At 46.7% G+C, this 20,811-nt stretch overlaps 1 protein-coding gene and 1 non-coding gene across 6 annotated transcripts in view; both read right to left on the bottom strand.

The window, feature by feature from the left end:
* Window positions 1-997: 997 nt before the first annotated feature.
* ITSN1 (intersectin 1) overlaps window positions 998-20,811 on the bottom strand; it is a 253,901-nt gene continuing 234,087 nt past the window's right edge. For all 5 annotated transcript variants that reach the window (XM_024993603.2, XM_024993592.2, XM_024993595.2 and 2 more), the window contains 5 exons: window positions 19,029-19,150; window positions 17,943-18,025; window positions 17,537-17,620; window positions 15,366-15,539; window positions 998-11,663 (listed from right to left, as the gene is read on the bottom strand). In XM_024993603.2, coding sequence (XP_024849371.1) covers window positions 11,515-11,663; window positions 15,366-15,539; window positions 17,537-17,620; window positions 17,943-18,025; window positions 19,029-19,150 — 612 coding nt within the window. In that variant the 3' untranslated portion in view covers window positions 998-11,514. The remainder of the gene's footprint in view (window positions 11,664-15,365; window positions 15,540-17,536; window positions 17,621-17,942; window positions 18,026-19,028; window positions 19,151-20,811) is intronic.
* Window positions 12,239-12,301, bottom strand: MIR12045 (microRNA mir-12045). Its single transcript, NR_162412.1, has one exon. It is a non-coding gene; the product is annotated as a microRNA mir-12045 (primary transcript).

Here is a 20,811-nt window from a genome sequence, read left to right on the forward strand (position 1 = left end):
CTGGCCTGTGGCCCCAGGATCCAGCCACCTAGCTGCGGACATTTGCCAACTTCCCTGGCGATTCCTGGTGCTGGAGCTACTAAGTTCCGGCAGATGAAAAGAGAGGAAAAGTGTCCCTTCCCAACTGGCCTCACGAGGACCGGGCTCGCAGTTCCCTTTCCCTCTCACTAGATGTGGACGCAGTGGAAAGTGCAGCTTTTACCTCTTTACTTCAAGGTAAAAGTCAAATGATCGCAAGGCCCTGCCAGGCCAGACCTCGGACCTCTGGGCTATTAACAAGAGGGAGAAGAAACCTCCCACTGACGCCACGGGAGGGTGGTCTCTAAGGGCTCAGCAGCTGCGCCTGTAACGCAGCCAACACTGCTGGTTCCCCAAGACCATCTGCCTTCCTTCCGGCTTGCCTCCTGACAGGGGTTGCACACCGCACACCCGAGGCAGACCACAAGCTTTGAAGACGTGTAACAGCTGATGAAATATCTCTGCCGGTAATACTGCCCAATCCAGAATCCAACTCAACAAACTCCTTGTTGATTAAGCACATAGAAACGGGGGGAGGGAAGTGATGAAATGCTTCAAACACTGCCTTGTGTGCTCATCAGAGATGAACCCAGAGATCTGTGTACAGTGACAGTCTTCATGGCACTTTTTTTAAATCTAGATAAAAATTTTAAAGCAGCCTCAACACACAACCATTCAGGATTCTTTTTAAAACATAGGGTAAATTGGAATATATTCAAGCAATGGGATATTATGCAGTTCTTAAAAATCAAGATGTTCAAAAACAGATAGATAGATGACAGATACAGCTGTATAGTGGAGAAGGAAATGGCAACCCACTCCATTCTTGCCTGGAGAATCCCATGGACAAAGGAGCCTGGCGGGCCACAGTCCATGGGGTCACCAAGAGTTGGACACGACTTAACAACTGAACAACCAAACAGTCTGCTCAGAAAGGAAGAGGGGCAGAAAGAACCCAAAGCAATCCATTGTAACAAGGTTGGTTTTTCTCCTTTTATTCATGAACTATGTGAATTTAAACCGTACAGGTCAAAATGACCAAAGAATTGTTTGGAAGAGATTGTTCTTTTAGATTCCAGATACACAGAAATATCCATCTGTATTGATGTTGCTACTGGTTTAAAGAAAACAACACTCAGTTACCATAATCTTGATCAGTCAAATTTAACATTTCTTACATAATAAGGTGCCAAAGGAATGCTCAGAGAGCAAACCTAACCTTAGCTTCTTTTAAACAGAAAAGAAACCTAATGTCTTGGCCCTGCTTCATCAAACAAATACAGAATTCTACAATTTATAATAGTGTCTAGTAATTTTTGGAACTCCATTGACATTACACACCAAACAATATAGTCTCCCTTTGATGGGAAATTAAACAATACCGTTATTTGGCAACAGAAGTATATTACAGTTAACAGGGTGTCCGTCGGGGAGGTGGAGTGGCTCATCCCACCCCCCGGGCAGGGCTGTGAGGGGAGCAACATGCCCCCAACACTGTGACCCATCTGCTGCTGGAAACACAAGGGACTCGTGTCAGGACCGATACATTCTTTTCTAAATAGGTGAAGGCTAACTGGAATGGTCACTGCTGAGCAGGACGCCACGTTCTCTGGCTTTTCTTGACCCCAGACTTTATTGGAACAAGCAGGACCCAAGGGATGGTTGACTGGCTGACTCATCTCCACGTATAGCCCTCTTGCCACACCAGCCATGAGGACTTGGTGCCAAGGAAGGAGGTCAGGACTTACTCTGGGTGGGTCGATAGGAGCTTATCCACTTCTGCTGGCTAGCTTTAGATGGCCTTCCCAGGCCACCTTGGACAAAGAGGTCCCTAAACAGCTCCATGTTTGGAAAAGAAGTCACTCACATCCACCCAGACAGTTCCTCAAGGTGATTTTCAGATCACTCCTATGATAACAGATTCCACGAAGCTCCCAGAAATCACAGCTCCCTGCGCCCCCTGAACCCTGAATTCCAGGAGGTCACTTACACGCCAGCATTTGCCAATTTGAGGTGTATCAAAAAAGGACTTGGACTGTTGGTTGACAGCATTGGGAAGCATACAGCTCATTGAAAGAAATGTTGAAAACCTAAGGCACGCATTCCCTATACGTCCTTTCAAGCCAGGGCCCTCAGCGTCCCACACACAGCGATCTGTATGCAACACCCGTGGCTCACCAGGAACATGGCTTTTTTCACCGCTCCATCGTTCCCAGCCTGACGAGGGAGGCTGACCTGACAGCGTTGCCTCCTCCTGAAAGGACCTCTAAACGCACCTCTCGGGGGTTTGCATCTTGAGTTTCATAGGATTTTGCGTTGTATCCATCCTTAGGTGGCCTGTGGGGACATTTCCGGTGGCAAAGGATACAAAGTCTGTGCCCGAGAAGCAGCCTGGACCTCTGACCCTTTTCTGGGACAGGGCAAAGAGGAAGGCCTCTTGCTTTGAGGTCTCCATCATGGACACAAGCAGCTAGAAGGCTGCTCTGTGCTGCCTGTCCTGTGTGCCAGGAACAGCTTAACCCAGAAAGCCCCAAACTTCATCCTTCACCCAACACAGGAGAGCCACAGTGGGGATAGTGAGGATGCCTCCAGGAAAGGAAAATGCAAACACCAAAGGGATGCATTGAATCTATTCAGAAAGAGAACTGCAAAGGGTGACCCAGAAGTCAGGACATTCGGAACTTTCTAGAAGAACGATTGCTCCACCCAAGATTCCTGGCCCATCCTCCAGAACCTATGGAAGCTTCCAGAGCACATCACTCAGATCTGATGGGAACCAGACTCTCAAGCCTCCTATCCTTCCTGACACAAGCACCTTCCCGAACAAGTTACCTGTTTAATGAAATACAGGGGTCTCACCCAAGGTCATGGCTAGAGGACACTCATCATCTTATCATAACACCACCCGTTGCATTCAACTTCACATTTTCTTTGCCCCTCCAAAATGACTTCTTTGAATGTCTAACATATGCAACTCTGGTTTTCTTTTTAATATATGAAATTTAGTTGGGTCGAACCCAAGTAATCTGATTAAGCACTCTCTACTCTTGGAATAGGTTTTTTAACTTTTTCTATAGTTTTATGCACTTAAATTAGATTCCTAAAATACTCTCATATACATACAGAAAAATAATCTCTCAATGACAAATCACATTTTACAATAACAAGTCAATTATTTATAACTACAGAATCTGCATTAGTTTATGCAACACTTAACAGCATCACCTCTTACACACCATATGTACATTGAGTCATAGACATTCCCATAAACTTACGGCAGAGATTTCTGGACAAACCATTGAAAGAGCATAACTTTTTCCACTTTACGTAGTGGAATTCTGCATTTTTCTTAGCTGCAAACTATATAAAATGCAGAAAACCAAGAGCTGAGGACTGCTTATCATACACGGGACATTCTGTTGCAGACTCTCATCTGTATACATGTATTTACACATATGCTAACCACCTATAGATGTGAAGATATACGCTGATGTAGCTAAGGCAACAGGACATGAATTATGAGATCGCCAACTTCTCTGTCCAGGTAGGACTATGAAAGGGTAGAGAAAGGGCCCAAAGGGTACAGATCTCAGCCTGCTTGGGCTTCAGCAAAGAAGATCTGAAGTTGGTTTTACAGTTTAAAGACACTTGGGCTATTGGCAATGTACATTTTAAATGCATGTGTTAAAATAATTATCGTTACCAAAGATCTTGCTAGAATATCTACTGTCTGATACTGAATATTTACCAGACAACATTTTAAGATGTTGATTTGTACAATGTACAACAAAATGTTCACTCGTGAAAACTAACACTGACACAATATTAATTAAATGCCTCTAGAAAACACTTTCTGAACTTTCAGTAGTCCGGATGATTGCAATACAAGTAGAAACAAAGCTATAATTTGTTATTTCATTCAAAATGACACAACCAAACCCATGCAAGATGAATTTGATATCTCTATTCAACTTTCTGTCAGTATTTTTACTTAGCAAACTTTATAATCCCAGACAGAATCAGGAAACATAGACAGGATTATTGCTCTGTGTAGGTAGACGTGAAACTGATTTGCAAAGGTCAAGCAAAGGTTTTGGAGTGTCCTGCTAAGCGCTAGAAAGTGCTAGTGAAAGAAAGTAAGACCCAGCACACAGGGGGAGGGGCGACTCCCGTGTCAGCTGCCTCCCTGGCAGCTGGTCTTCTAGAACCCGAGGCTACTCACACAGTGGGGTCTCTCCTCCCGTCAGCCCCCTCATAGGCGGGATCCTATGGCAGACACCCCAACTGGGAAGTAGCTGCATCTCAGTAGCAGGTACCTGCAGACACCTGTGTACCCAGCACCCAGCCTGGGCAGGCTTCACTCTCTCCAGGAAGAGGAGATGGAGGAGCAGCATCCAGCCCCGGGGAAGGGGCACCGGGCACCACCCACCCCCACCAGCTCCCTGCTTCTTGTTGCCATCACTCAGATGGTCACTTGGAAGGCAGAGGCTAGAGGAGCCTGTCTGATCCACAAGCAAAGAGGAGAAAAGCCCCCAGTGGACGACTAAAAGGAAGGGTTTTATTTCCGATCAGTGGGTTAAATGGTAAGGACTTGGAGGACTCTCGGCACCCGTGGCCCGCCCTGGACTGGGAGCCCACAGACCAGGTTCATCTGTCATCTTGGGGCTTGAGTCCTTCACCTCTGACTGATCCAGATCATTTGTGCTTTTAAAAGCAGACATTTTGAAAAGTGTTACCAGCCCAGTTCTCCACAGCCTGCCAGGGAGACTTTGCAAAGTAAGAAGCAGAAGGTGAAGCCCCACCTGCTTCAGAAACCAACTGAAAAGACAGTGACCAGGGCCGGCTTCGTGGGCGTCTGATCTGTGCAGTCACGGGGGACCCTGTGCTTAGGAGGACCCGCTCCTGGTTTCATTCTCTGCTGTCATCACCTTGAAATTCTTCACAATTCTCAACAAGGGGCCTCACCGTTTCATTTTGCACTCAGCCCACGAATTCTGCAGCGGGTCCTGACCTTGACTGCAGGAAGAGTCAGACCCACCTGTTCACATATCCACTCGTTCCCCCTGGTGCACACGCAAGCACACACACGCGCACACGCACACACCATGCAATGATCTGCATTGCCCCCCTCAGCTCCTTGACATCTGAAATCCCAAATGTTATAGTCTCCACCTAGAAACTCTGCGATCCAGTCTAAGCAGAGGGGACCTGACTTCTCCAACCCCTTGTTGGGGTGCCTCCTCCCCATGGACCCGCCGCGGCTCGGCCCAGCAGTAGGCGGAACACCTCCAACTTAACACCTGAAGCCCCTGCAGGGCTGAATCTCAAAGAGGCCTTCACCAAAGCAGATGCAGAAAAAGCATAAGGGCTGAGGACCCCTTATGACCCCAGCCCCGACAGCAGAGAAAGGCAAGGTGTCACCAAGTACCGCAGGAGTGCTGGCTTCGAATCCCAGGCTCGCCGCTAAGCTCCCTCCCTCACCACCCTGCTCAGACCCAGCAAGTTCCTTCCGATTTGCACAAGAGCATGGGCTGCCGTCTAAGGGGTCGCACAGAGTCGGACACGACTGCAGCGACTTAGCAGCAGCAGCAGCAGCAATGCCCGGGGAGCTGCACTAGGCGGAGCCATCGGCCTGAGATCCGCCAGTGGGACCGGCTAGTTTCCAACGCCGGGGAGCGCGCCTCCTAGCGGTGACAGTGGGTAGAACGGCAGGGGCTGGCTCCTCAACCAGACTCGGCAAAGCTACCATCCCCCCTGCCCCTGGTTCCTGCATCACCCTCTCTGCCCCAGGCCCCTATTCTGTTTAGACTGAGAAACAGGAGGAAATCAGGGCTTTGAGTATGAGAGGGAAAATGCAAAGGAACATAGCTTTAGAAACAGCCGCACAGGAATGTTATTCTTTTTCAGTGAAAAAAGTACAAAACCAGAGTTCCTAGAAGAAAAATATGCATTCTTTCCACTGCATAAAAAGAAACCCTGGTTACTGGGTAAGTTCTCAGTAAATATCAGAGAGAGAAGTGCTCGATTATTTTCAAGGCTGACCACATATGCCCACTTCTGAACAGGTTTATTTGGTGGGCTTTGAATCCTAAAATAGTCACACATTTCTGATGATTTTAACAATATAGGCTGGTATAGAAAGTAGAACAAAATCGTTTTAAAAAATGACTCACAAAACACCCTGACATATACTAGGGGCAAATTTACCCTGAAATCTGACAACCACACATAGTGTTGAAAAAAAATTATTATGTGGGTGTTATCTGGTTCCCCGAGGCCAGATTAAAGAGGGTTCCTTTCAGTGCAGGAACGAATTGAAACTGCATGTCACTGAAATAATTTTTGGAGGTGGAGGTGAGTTCTTACAAGCACTGGGTGTTATTCAAATGACTTAAAATAGATCTACAATGATGTTGTGAAAGCCACAAAGGCAGACCCCCTCCTCACCACCTCCCAGCCCCTTGGATAGTGGTCGGACCCAGGAAAGGGGACTCCCTGAATGAACAATGTATTATTAACATTACTGACAGTGTTACCAAGAGGTCACAACCCAGGGATAAGACTTGCCAGCTGTTGGCATCTGGGTTTTAATACTCCCGAGATAGGGTGCTGTTAGAAGTTTTCTATCTTTCATGCAGGATGAATTTTCCAGGCTTATTAGGAATAGATTTTGGCTCCCAAAGGTAGCAGATTATGTACCTTAGTTGAGCCTGGAGACCTACGAAGATATTCCTGGATCTGACACAATGCAGGGTGAGGAAGTGAAAGTTCTAGAATGTTCCTTTCCTCTAGCTCAAAGAAATGGCTGCTTTCCAAGTGCAATAAACATCCCAACCATACTGACACAGTACTAAGCGGCCCCCATAAAACATGGCTCTGGGCACTGCCAGCTGAGTCTTGGCAGCTGACCTGAGCCATACCCTGCAGCCAGGAGAAGCCGCTGGGTGCAAAAAGAGGACAGTTTTAGTTTAACCAAATACCCTTTAGGGTGACTCAGACCACAGCATCTGAGGGCTTCACCATGTCCCCAGTTCACCAATCATGCTTCTGCTGGGTAAGAATTAAAGTCCTAATCCTAAAAGCCAGTCAAGAATATCCAGCCTCCTCTGTCGTCATTGCCTCACTTTCCTGCGCAGGAGGCTCTGAACTTGTAAAGCAAGGGCACCTGGAGCAGGCAGACCCCATGCTAAGCTCACACTAGCCTCAAGTCTGAAGTGACCCTGCCACCTCGAAAGCACACAGGGGTCCATTTCTACATGCCAGTGTCTGCTGTAAAGCTCGTCTCCAGCCCCAAAAAGAAGGGAAAATACAATGAACTGACATAGAATGAAAATCTACTTGCTGTTCCCAGTGGAAATTCTTAAAACTGTTACATGCACAAAAGAAACATCCTTTCTGTGAACCAAAAAAGCCCAACCAGCGAGGGAAAAAACCGTCTGGAGTAGAGAGAAGTCTTTTTCTGCTTCTCAAAGTACAGGCAGGTGGTGCTAGCGGTAAAGAATCTGCTGCAGTGTAGGAGACCCAGGTTCGATCCCTGGGTCGGGAAGATCCCCTGGAGAAGGGAATGGCTACCCACTCCAGTATTCTTGCCTGGAAAATTCCATGGACAGAGAAGCCTGGTGGGCTACAGTCCATGGGGTCACAAAGAGTCGGACATGACTGAGCGACTTTCACTTTCACAGTATTGGCGAAACTCTAAAATAGACTCCCAGATCTCCTTCCGGATAAAACCAGAAGCATTTCACTCCCTCCCTTTGCTTTGTTGTCCAGCCCCACTGGATTCTAGAACACCCCCACTCTGCTGTAGTCAGTGGCTTTATGCTTGCACCAGTCTACTCCTGGAGAGACAGGAGTTTGGGGTACCAGGTCACCAAGACAATGCAAGTGGTAATTTACTCATTTTTGGATGGATTTTTTCTCCATTAAATTCGATAGTACTAACCAGCTGAAATGAGTTACCTTCCTAGACTTAGGTCATGCTTAAATTGTTCCAAACGCAAAGAAAAGAAATAATTCCCCTTTTAACATGAACATTCCTTGGAAGCATAGCTCTCTCCTCTGCCATCAGAGGTCAGGGACATGTAGGATGCCTGGCCCCAGTCTCTCAAGCACATCTGGATACCCCAGCCTAGAAAGATCTGTGTGTGTGCATGTTTGAGTGTGTGTGCCTGAGGCCAGCCCTGAATCTGAATGAACCACATCCTCAGGCTCTGGTGGGAGGGTCACAGCTGCTCTGGTTCCAGGAGACATGTTGCCCACCTGCCTGACAGAAAGACCCTGCCCCAGAGGGACTGGGAGAGCTGGTTGACAAAGGAGGCCCAGCCCAAGGGCTCCTGTCCTCAGGGCACGTCTCTGTTAGCAGTTCCCTTGCTGGGCTTAGACGAGGTCAGTGTGGCTCAGAGAAGGAAGAAACTCAGGATGTCTGGAGGGCTGGAGTCAATGCCAGAAGGGAGTGGCCAGGGGAAACCCTGTGTGTGGAAAGCAAAGAGCTAGGACACAGAAGGTGTCATTTCATCTCTATGAAATACAGCCCCGGCTGCCCAAAAAGGTAGACGCGAAGGACTAGTCTCAAAGAACTGGAGACTCCATGCGTCATCCACATTCCTGAGTCACAGCTGTATCTGACAGGCAGCCTATCTCATCCGTAAGGAGGATCAGTCACCTTACAAATCAGCCTGATGAGTACAAGGGCACTCATCCAGAATCGCTGCCCCGGAGGAGCATCGCAAGGGTGCTCAGTACAGTCACCTGGGAGAAAAGACTCACATATTGCTTCTTCATGCGACATTAATTCCGATAATGGGACTCTGCATGGGTGGGTGAGCTGGTGGACCAAAAAAAGGCGACAAGATGTTTGTCACTGAGCGCATCACATCCACCCTACGTGAATGGTGATGCCCAACATCCACACGCAAAGAAAGCCAATGAAGAAAAGGAAGGAAGAAAGGCATTGCTCTGGTGACCCAATATGACTCCGTGCACACAGGTAACCCTTCTTTTTCTACCATAGTCACGTATCCTCCATAAAGACACTGAACAAACTGTATTGGGTATAGACATAGGAAAGTGTGACTGGTAGGTCTATTCATAGGTTTCACTTAAAACGGTTTCCTAACAGCATCGAAACATACATATACACTTAAAGTATCCGAACCATGCTTGCTGCTGGAAAGTGGTAAATGAATGCATGCTTGAAGTTGAACTTGGTCTCTAAGGTCTTCAGCTGAGAGTTACTAACTAAAGGGTAGATCTGCTTGTTTCAAAAAATACTTATGTCTGTTGTTCTTGATACAAAAGTCTACACTATCTTTAATAAATAAATAATAAAGTGTATCTTAAAAGTATGAAATGTAAACTTTGTTGCCCTTTCCGACACATACATTTTAAAAATTGCTTGAATGATGACAGAGCTCTTATGGGAAAGGATGACATGACACATTCGGTTCCCAGCAAAGTGGGTAGTTCACTATCTTTTTTTTTTTTTTTTCCCTCTTTTTTGGCCACACCATTTGGCACGCAGGATCTTAGTTTCCCAACCAGGGCTGGAACCTGCACCCCCAGCAGTGGAAGAACAGTCTTAACCACTGGAACCACCAGGGAAGTGCCAATGCTATCTTTAGAATGCATTTCTACAATCCTAATTAAATTCTAAGGACCTACAATCAAGGAGAACACCGTCTCACCCAGGAAAGCTAGATTCCAGGACTGAGAGAACATGCAATGAACATTTCATGAAAAAACGACAAACTGGGACTATGGGAGCATTAACATGCAAACAAAGAACGATCCACGCTTGCCACGAGCAAATCAATTCTTACCTAGTCAACCAGCCTATCTCCTGGCATTTAAGGAGAAAAACTGAAAGAACTCAAACTGGCATTACTCAGCCACAAAAAGGAACGGAACTGTGGCCGTTTGCAGAGATGTGGATGGACCTAGAGACTGTCAGATAGAGTGAAGTCAGAGAGAGAAAAACAAGTGTCATATATTAGCATATATATGCGGCATCTAGAAAAGCAGTATCGATGATCTTATGTGATAAAGACATAGAGAACAGATGGGTGGATACCGAGGGAGAAGGAGGCGGGGGGGTGGGCGGTAGATTGGGAGAGTGGGACTGACATATATTTATACACTACCATGGATAAAATGGGTGACTAGTGAGAGCCTACTGCACACCACAAGGAGCTCCACTCAGAGCTCTGCGGCGACCTAAATGGGAAGGAAACCCAGAGAAGAGGGGACATATGAATATGCATGGATGATTGACTTTGCTGTACAGCAGAAACCGACACCGCAGTGTAAACCAACTATACTCCACTAACAATTTGAAAAACAAAAAACTCAAACCGAACTTGGCACATGGTCATACACTCCTAATTCTGGCATCACGCTGTGCATCCTTCCGTTACTGAGAGGTTGGCTGTGTACGGCGGGCTTTGGGAAGGAGTCTCAGGTCTCCTTCCCTGGAACCGAGGGGCTTGCCCACTCCTAGCGTCTCTCCCCCACCACAGTAATAGATTTCCTCCGCGGATTGTCAGTTTTCCTTTGCACACCTTGGGGACACCTTTGGGAGGAACGTACCAAAGACACGTGCGGAAATTGCCCATGACAAGCAGGCAGGAAGAGGCTCAGAGCTGGTCACCAGCAACCACTCTTGTTCTGAAACACAGGACCTCCAAGCAGAAAGGGAATGTCCAGCAGGGCTGGAGATGGGGACCCAATAACACCGTCAACAGCCTTCAGGTGAGCTACAGCGACCTAGTCCCGCAGAGTATAACTAGGTAGACAACCTCCCTTAACCCTCTTCCAGGGGTGAGGGAAACCAGGATCAGGCCTCCTGGCAGTAGCCAGTGATAGTTTCCATTGACAGCTACCAGGAAAAAGATCTGGAGGAGACTGGAAAAACCCTAACAACACGCCTGCCGGAATCTACCATGGATTAGACCAGCATCTGATCGGAAGACCATCTCCCCAAGTGATCAGACCCAGGGCAGCATTTCCAATGAGGTCCCAGTGGGGAAATGAGATTCTGAAGCAATGACATCATCAGTGGGATCATTTCTAAACACACCAAGGACTAGACATCCTGGAGGGCCTGCTTGGAGGCTGGTGGAGGTAAGAAGCAGGAGGGTCCCATGAGTTCTCCAAAAATACAGACATTGCATTTATGAACCTATTTTACAGTAACGACTCAAGCCTCAGGCCCAGGGACGGGCCCACCAAACATAGTTGGGGGGTGATGGGACTTCAAAGACCCTAGAAGCCACGATGAGCCCCGCAGTGAGGACAAAGGAAAACACAGTGCTGTTTCCTAACATGGGAAATGATTTAGGGGAAAGGATTGTCAAGAACTTTGGAGGAGCCTGTCTTCTCTGCCCTGTTGCCCTGTGGCCGAACACCAAACGCCGGTCCTTGAAAAACCATGCTGTTTCCAGACAGGCAGCATCTGCTGCCTCGGGCTGGAGTTCTGCCAAGCACGCCTGGGTGGGCTCCCTACGGCTCATCGAACAACTGCAGGTCCAAGCGGACCACGATCTCTCCCGTGGGAACTTCGTGCAGCAGGAGACACTTCGTAACGGGACCCTTGGAGCCCTGGTCCTTCTTGATGTCGGCCACGCGGATCTCCGTCCGACCCAAAAAATCTGAAAGGACAGACACACATACCCTCCTCAGAGAGGATTCCTTCTCATCAGGGCAGGTACCTGGCATACTGGGAGTGTCCCAGCGAGGTGTTACGCTCTCTTCTTCAAAAGGGAGTTAGTTTCTTGGAATCCAGGGACTACAGTGACAGCATCATTTTTAAATGGAGTGAAAACAAAAAGGTACTGGGCTGGGGATGAAGAAGAGTCTAGAAGAAACTCAAAATACAGATTTTTTCCTTGCACCCAGGGGGCCCCTAAAGGGCCAGGAGCTTCCTGGGAGGCAACGCAAAACCAGATATCATATCTGCTGTGCAATTTGCAATATATATGAAATTTAAAGAAATCTCCCAGGAGAAAGTCAGTTGTTTCTTTTTTTCTCTCTTCACTTATTTATCTGGTGGGGAGGAGATGATAGCACAGGAGCTGCGGGCTCCCAGCCGAGCTCCTAGGACAATCTCAACACCACTATTTCTCTTATTTTTGGCTATACCATGCAGCATGTGGGATCTTTGTTCCCCAACCAAGGATCAAATCCACACCCCCTGCATTTGAAGCCCAGAGTCTTAACCACTGGACCTCCAGGGAAGTCCTTCAACACCACTTTTCGTCAAATATCGAGTGTCAGGGACTTCCCGGGTGGTCCCATGGTTAGCGTGCAGACCTTCCACTGTAGAAGGCACAGGTTGATCTTTTGTTTGGGAACTAAGATCCTGCATGCCGCATGGCAGGATCAAAAAAAATTATATATATATATATATATATATATATATATAGAGAGAGAGAGAGAGAGAGAGAGAGAGTCAGTAATGGACATGAGAATGTTTGAAATTTTTTTAACGCTATGCATTAAAATGATGGTACCAAATGGGCTTCCAGACAATTCCTTGCTTTTTTTTCATTCAGCAGTTGGCAATATACTATGATACAGGCACTCTTGTACAGGAAATAGCTTCTCTTTCAAGGTTTAAAACCTGGGAACTTTTTCTGGTGGACGATACCAGTGCATATCGCCCCTTGTACATTTCAGGAATAACCTCTGACACAAGAGCTACACTAGGGTTTGCAACAGAAACTCTAGTGGCGCTGCCACTGTGTCATGATATTTCACTATTTAATAAAAGAATCCAGCCTAGGTCTTTATTTATCAGAATAAAAATTGCCAGTGAAGCACCATGGTTAAGAGTCCAGACTTGAGTCACACTGTTCTTAGTTCAGTTCAGTCGCTCAGTCATGTCTGACTCTTTGCGACACCGTGGACCACGGCACGCCAGGCCTCCCTGTCCATCACCAACTCCCGGAGTTTAGTCAAATTCACGTCCATAGAGTCGGTGATGCCATCCAACCATCTCATCCTCTGTCGTCCCCTTCTCCTCCTGCCTTCAATCTTTCTCAGCATCAAGGTCTTTCCCAATGAGTCAGTTCTTCGCATCAGGTGGCCAAAGTATTGGAGCTTCAGCTTCAGCATCAGTCCTTCCAATGAATATTCAGGACTGATTTCCTTTAGGAAGGACTGGTTGGATCTCCTTGCAGTCCAAGGGACTCTCAAGAGTCTTCTCCAACACCACAGTTCAAAAGCATCAATTCTTTGACACTCAGCGTTCTTTATAGTCCAACTCTCACGTCCATACATGACTACTGGAAAAACCATAGCTTTGACTAGACAGATATTTGTGGGCAAAGTAATGTCTCTGCTTTTTAATATGCTATTTAGTTTAGTCATAAGTTTTCTTCCAAGGAGCAAGTATCTTTTAATTTCATTCCTGCAGTCACCATCTGCAGCGATTTTGGAGCCCAGGAAAATAAAGTCTGCCACTGTTTCCATTGTTTCCCCATCTATTTGCCATGAAGTGATGGGACCAGATGCCATAATCTTAGTTTTCTGAATGTTGAGTTTTTAAGCCAACTTTTCACTCTCCTCTTTCACTTTCATCAAGAGGCTCCTTAGTTCTTCTTTGCTTTCTGCCCTAACGGTCATGTCATCTGCATATCTGAGGTTATTGATATTTTTCCTGGTAATCTTGATGCCAGCTTGTGCTTCATCCAGACTGGAATTTGTCATGATGTACTCTGCATATAAGTTAAATAATCAGGGTGACAATATATAGCCTTGACGTACTCCTTTCCCTATTTGGAACCAGTCTGTTGTTCCATGTCCAGTTCTAACTGTTGCTTCCTGACCTGCATATAGGTTTCTCAAGAGGCAGGTCAGGTGGTCTGGTATTCCCATCTCTTGAAGAATTTTCCACAGTTTGTTGTGATCCACATAGTCAAAGGCTTTGGCATAAATCAATAAAGCAGAAATAGATGTTTTTCTGGAACTCTCTTGCTTTTTTGACTATCCAATGGATGTTGGCAATTTGATCCAACTGCCTTTTGTTCCTCTGCCTTTTCTAAATCCAGTTTGAACATCTGGAAATTCATGGTTCACATACTGTTGAAGCCCGGCTTGGAGAATTTTGAACATTAGTTTGCTAGCGTATGAGATGAGTGCAATTGTGCGGTAGTTTGAGCATTCTTTGGCATTGCCTTTCTTTGGGATTGGAATGAAAACTGACCTTTTCCAGTCCTGTGGCCACTACTGAGTTTTCCAAATTTGCTGGCATGTTGAGTGCAGTACTTTCACAGCCTCATCTTTGAAGATTTGAAATAGCTCCACTGGAATTCCATCACCTCCACTAGCTTTGTTCATAGTGATGTTTCCCGAGGCCCACTTGACTTCGCATTCCAGGATGTCTGGCTCTAGGTGAGTCATCATACCATCGTGATTATCTGGGTCATGAAGATCTTTTTTGTATAGCTCTTCTGTGTATTCTTGCCACCTCTTCTTAATATCTTCTGCTTCTATTAGGTCCATACCATTTCTGTCCTTTATTGAGCCCATCTTTGCATGAAATCTTTCCTTGGTAGAGTGTTCTGGTCATGCTCTAACACTTAGCCAGCTATGTGACCATCTCTGGCCCATAATTAATAGTAACTAACTCACAATGAACTAATTCATATGAAAGTCCTATAAAAGACAAAAGCCACATGGAGCAATTTAAGCCTCGCACAGATCATGTCTGCATTGGACCCTCACTCCTAGCCCTCAGTTATCCTCCCTTGAATATAATCAAGTTGAGGCCATAATCTTTAACCTTACTCTCTTATTTTTATTGGACTGAGGAAGATAGAGACAAGTGTCTTGGAATCGTTGGCCAGACCCATTTTTTTTTTCCAGCTTCAAGCAGTAATAGGAAGTTGACTGAAGGAATGATGCACCCAACATAATTTCATTCCTTTGATTAAGCTGAAATGTCACCCGAAGGGCATTGATGAATTCTGCCACATTGTTCGTGCGCTAATGCTCTTCTTGCTCAACTGGATAGTTTTATCGTTTTCACCAAAGCTTTTAGCCAAGGACTAAAGAATTAGGCTGAAGCTTTGGGGGTACAGCCCTCTCTGCAGTTATCTGCTTTAGGGAAGCATGGGACCATGATCTTTGTCCTAGGGAAGCTGGACCACTCTAGACCAAGCACGCTTTGTCCACCTTCTCTGAAATGCTCTGGCATCAGTGAAGGCCTTTTCCCAGGGGAGGCCAACCTCATCTCTCCAGCAGGAAGCCCAGGAAATTCTGCACAGCAAGTTCCCAGGTAGAAAATGCCAATCCATGAAAGCCAAGGGGCAGGGACAGGGGCAGGGTGCCCAGGGCCACTGTCTACTCACCATCTGGCGAGAACTGGTCCCTCTCAAACACAGTGATGCACAGCACCTCCTGCTCCAGGTCTCTGATGAAGAACTGGCAGTTGGAATTCCACTTGGGATTCAGAGTGTCCTGGATCGTCTTGGTGATGTGACACTGGGAGCCCATGGTCACCTCACAGTACGGGTTACTCTTTCCTGGAGGGGACAGAGCCTGGCTGTTCTGGGTGCCTGTGGCAGGGCCACAGCCCCGTGGCACCTCTTCCCTCTACACCCCTCATTCCAACCCCCCTCCAATGCCATGCTTAAGATGCAGCATAAGATAGAGAATCCAGAGGAAAAATTACATAATCCAGCATCTTAAACTATATTAACACTTAAATATTTATCACACTTTATCACATAAGTGGGCTTCAAAACTAAATCTTCCTTGTCTCCTCACTTTAGCTTAGATTGTGTCAAATCTGCAATCATCCCTCAGTATCTACAGGGATTGGGTCCTCAACCCCACAGATACACAAATCCTCAGAGGCTCAAGTCCTTTATATAAAATGGTCTAGCATAAACCTGCCCATATCCTCCACCCACTTGAAATCATCTCCAGGTTATATATAATACCTAAATCAGTGTAGGGCTGTGCTAAGTCACTCAGTCGTGTCCGACTCTGTGCGACGCCATGGACTGTAGCCCACCAGGTTCCTCTGCCCATGGGATTCTCCAGGGAAGAAGACTGGAGTGGACTGCCATGCTTAGTCTCCAGGAGATCTTCCTGAGTCAGGGAGCGAACCCATGTCTCTTCTGTCTCCTGCACTGGCAGGCAGGTTCTTTACCACTAGCACCACCTGGGAAGCCCATGGACAGCAGAGCCTGGAGGCTACAGTCCATGGGATTGCAGAGTTAGACACGACTGAGCAGCTGAGCACACACACAGATAACTGCTTTACAATGTTATGTCAGCTTCTACTGTACAGCAAAGTGAATCAGTTACTTGTATAGGCAATGGCACCCCACTCCAGTACTCTTGCCTGGAAAATCCACGGACGGAGGAGCCTGGAAGGCTGCAGTCCATGGGGTCGCTAGGAGTCAGACACAACTGAGCAACTTCTTTCACTTTTCACTTTCATGCACTGGAGAAGGAAATGGCAACCCACTCCAGTGTTCTTGCCTGGAGAATCCCAGGGACAGGGGAGCCTGGTGGGCTGCCGTCTATGGGGTCACACAGAGTTGGACATGACTGAAGCGACTTAGCATAGCATAGCATCCCCTCTTTGGATTTCCTTCCCACTTAGCTTACCACAGAGTGTTGAGTCCTCCTGGCTTTAAAACAAATTGGCCCCTAATCCTAAATTTCCTTCCACACTGGGTTATTCCCATCCACTGTTTTGCCTTACAGAGAGATCTGAGTGGCTGCCCTCTGACAACACAGTCAACCCCTCTGCAGATTCAACCGACTGCAGAGCGAAAACATTCAAAAAATGGAAATACAGTGAAATTCCTATGTAAATAGTTGCTGGTGTGTGGCAAATTGAAGTTTTGCTGTTTTGAAATTTCAAAAATGTTTCCAAATATTTTCGTTCTGCAGTTAGTTGAATCTGCAGGTGTGGAATCTACAGATACAAGGGGGGCTGACAGTGTTGTGAAAAGGCAGCCACTCAGCTCTCTCTGAAAAGCAAAACGGTGGATGGGAATAACCAAGTCTGGAAGGAAATTTAGGATTAGGGACCAATTTGTTTTAGAGCCAGGTGGACTCAACCCTCTGTGGTAACCTAAATGGGAAGGAAAGCCAAAGAAGAGGGGATAAATGTATTCATGTAACTGATTCACTTTGCTGTGCAGTAGAAACTAACATAACATTGTAAAGCAATTATCTGTGTGTGTGCTCAGTCATGTCCAACTCTTTGCAACCCCATGGACCGTAGCCTCCAGGCTCCTCTGCCCATGGGATTTCCCAGGCAAGAATATTGGGTTACCATTTCCTTCTCCAGGGGATCTTCCCGACCCAGGGATAGAGCCCACATTTCCTGTCTCCTGAATTAGCTGGTGGATTCTTTACCACTGAGCCAACTGGAAAGCCCCTAAAGCAACTATCCTCCAGTAAAAATTAATTTTAGAAAATAAAGTAAAGCCAAGTGGAGGAGATACAGCAAAGGCTTCCCCCACTCACACAGGCTAGACGGGGCTTCTAGGGCCCTTACCATGGGAGCGACAGGGTTTCAGCTCAATGCCTTCAACCACGTTCACCATCAACCTTCCGATGCCTGTGGCTCTTTGGGAGCGGACTGTGATGGGATGAAAAACAACACAAAACGCTCCTGTTTAGCGTTCGCGGTATTTCCAGTTTGCCTCGTGATTTATTTTATGCCCCTCTTCAAGAACAAGTCTCCCCTTCCTCCCTTAAACTCTTGCTTCCTCGATCCTGGAATCCGCCCTCCACGCCTCACCCCATACCCTACCCTCCCTCTTCTGCCTGCCTCCACCCTCAGGCTCTCCTCAACCCCCAGGTCCACCTTCCAGCTCTAAGGGTTCTGGGCCTGGCCAGATGGCTCTCTGCCCCCCAACTCTGCGGGATTCCCAGGGCCCTGCTGCCCAGCTATGCGTTACCCAGGTACGCCTTCTCCCGCTTCTTCTTCTCTGTCTCTATGTAGAGTTCAGACGCTGCTTTGATTTTCTGCACCCAGGCAGTCCTTGGAAAGAAAGAGACAGAACTCAGGCGTCAGGTCGGTACCAATTCAGTTTCCAGGACTCTGCTTTGTTCTTTTGATTTTTACAACAAAGGCTCAGCATAGAGAGTCTGGTTTTATGTCACATGGACCTAAGGATGATTTCTACCATTCATAACAAAGGCACACGTGACGTTTTTATTGATTTGCTCCAAACCTGGGTTTGTGTCCCCATGGAAGCAAATCTACAGTGATAAACGCTGTTGCTGTCGTGCTCACAACAGCTCCTCTTCTTTCCTTACTGAAAAACATCACAAATTTGCCTAATCCGAGAAGGCTAGAAGGATCTCTCTCACTAAACCATCCAAAGAAAGAAACAATTTCCCAGATAAGCAGCCACTTTCTGTGAAGGAGCAAACGTACACGGGGAAAGCATCCTGGCGTGATTTTGTTCTTTTCCATTTCTCTGAGAACCATATGCATGATAACTTTAGCCCATTTCTTGCTTGGCACAAACGCTCTTGGAATGTTGTTGGTCTTGTGTCAAGTTCACCCTTCATAAAAATACTCTGTTTCATTAGGCTCCAGGGCAGAGCCCTGATTAAGGCAAACATGCCCTCAGCTTCTAGGATCCAGGATGTCTGTCCAAGGGAGCCAGACATCAAGGGGGTCAGGATTGGGAGGTCTTCTATCCCCCAAATCATTTTCCTATTAGTTTCTGCCACGTGGGAAACTTTGGGAAATGGGAGAGCCTCCATTATCTCAAAGAATACTGAAAATTGCTGTTCAAAAAAATTCTCAAGCCAGGTTCATTTCAATGTATTTCCTTTTGAAAAGTTAACTTCTGAAAGACGCTGGAAAAATGAACTAAGACCACTTCACTGCATGCCCACCCCCACCTCCAGCCAGATGGGATGGCGCTGCAAGTGAGGGGATGTTGGCACCCACTGATTAATTAACTGTCCCACATCCATCCTACACCTAGTGGAACCCAGGTGCCCAGGGCCAGGGAGGAGTGGGGTCTTACCTTTCATTTATGCTCTCTGCTCGGAGGGTGTAGACTCGGTCAATGTGGGAAATGTGGAAGATGGGCTCATCCCCAGAAGGGTCAGTGGGCAACTTCACTAGAACCTCATTTAGGAAAATAGGCTGCAAAATAATGCACGGGCATTACAAAACCAGACTGGGGGTCTGTGAGGACGTGTGTGTGCTTAGGTGCACGTGATCCAGTAAACGAAACTGAAGGTGAGGGGTGTGTCCGTTTGTGTCTGGGGGGTGGTGGTGGTTTCAGTAAACCATACTAAAATAATGATTTTATTTGGAATGATAAGCGACTCATTGGAAAAGACCCTGATGCTGGGAAAGATTGAGGGCAGAAGGAGAAGGGAATGACAGAGGATGAGATGGTTGGATGGCATCACTGACTCAATGGACATGAGTTTGGGTAAATTCTGGGAGTTGGTGATGGACAGGGAAGCCTGGCGTGCTGCAGTCCATGGGGTTGCAAAGAGTCAGACATGACTGAGCGACTGAACTGAACTGAATAAGTGTTGATATCAATTTTCAGATAAATGGAAATTGTAAATATGGATTCCCCCCCACCTCCATTCTGCAGGTACTTTTTTTCCCTCATCTGGCTAAGGTATTATTTCCCAGGTTTCTACTTGTGAATTTTTATTTTTACTTCCCCACTTTTCATACTGAAGTCTTTAGAAGGAAGTCGATATGGGCAGCAGCCTACACTTAAGGAGTACTCTGCTACAAACATCGACATACAAGGTTTTATGCAAAGATAAGTTTTCAAATGAGTTGCAGAAGTACTAGAGTGATCAGTAACCTGGATGGTATTGCAGGTATTTCTAAAGTCCTCCAGAATAAGAACCGATGAGTTTGTTTTTTCCATGGTATATCCTAGTCAGCAAACAATCTCCATCAACTTTAGATGTATTATGCATTTAGAAAGTGTTAGTCGCTCAGTCGTATCTGACTCTTTGCGACCCCATGGACTGCAGCACGCCAGGCTTCCCTGTCCATCACCAACTCCTGGAGCCTACTCAAACTCATGTCCATTGAGTTGGTGATGCCATCCAACATCTCAGCCTCTGTCATCCCCACAGCCTGCCAGGCTCCTCTGTCCATTGAATTCTCCAGGCAAGAATACTGGAGTGGGTAGCCATTCCCTTCTCCAGGGGATCTTCCTGAACCAAGAATCAAATCCAGGTCTCCTGCATTTGCAGATGGATTGTTTACCATCTGAGCCACCAGGGAAGCCCCCATCAACTCTACCTCCAAGCAACTCCTGCCAAGTTGTTCATACAAAGCTGCTAGTGACAATCTACATAAGTACATTGTTCTTTTTCCCAAAAGAAGGCTAACTGCTGCTTCAGAGAAAATTCTTCTGTGAAAACACCCCCACAGAGATAAATTTAGAAAAACAATACCCTATGACACGAAAACACACAAACACAGTCATACACACAGAAGCAGACCAAATAAACAGCTCACGAAAACTGTCCACACATGGACTATTTACATCGGCTTTTGTTGGAAAACATGAGGGGCACAGATGTTCCAAGCCATCTTGAGAAGTTTGGAGGGGGATCTGGGAATGTTTGGGAAGTGGACGCTGAAGTTCTAGTCTAGAGCTTTCCCACGCCTGCCTCATCAGTACAGCGGACTGTGAACCCCATCAAGACAGGACATGCCTTAGTCACATCCAAGGGGACCCACAGCAGCCGCTTGGCAGCTAATAGATGTTTGTCAATTGAACTGAGTATTGTTCTTTTTCTGATGGGTTCCCATGGTGGCTC

Source organism: Bos taurus, chromosome 1, assembly GCF_002263795.3.
Source record: "Bos taurus isolate L1 Dominette 01449 registration number 42190680 breed Hereford chromosome 1, ARS-UCD2.0, whole genome shotgun sequence".
NCBI classification, from domain to species: domain Eukaryota; kingdom Metazoa; phylum Chordata; class Mammalia; order Artiodactyla; family Bovidae; genus Bos; species Bos taurus.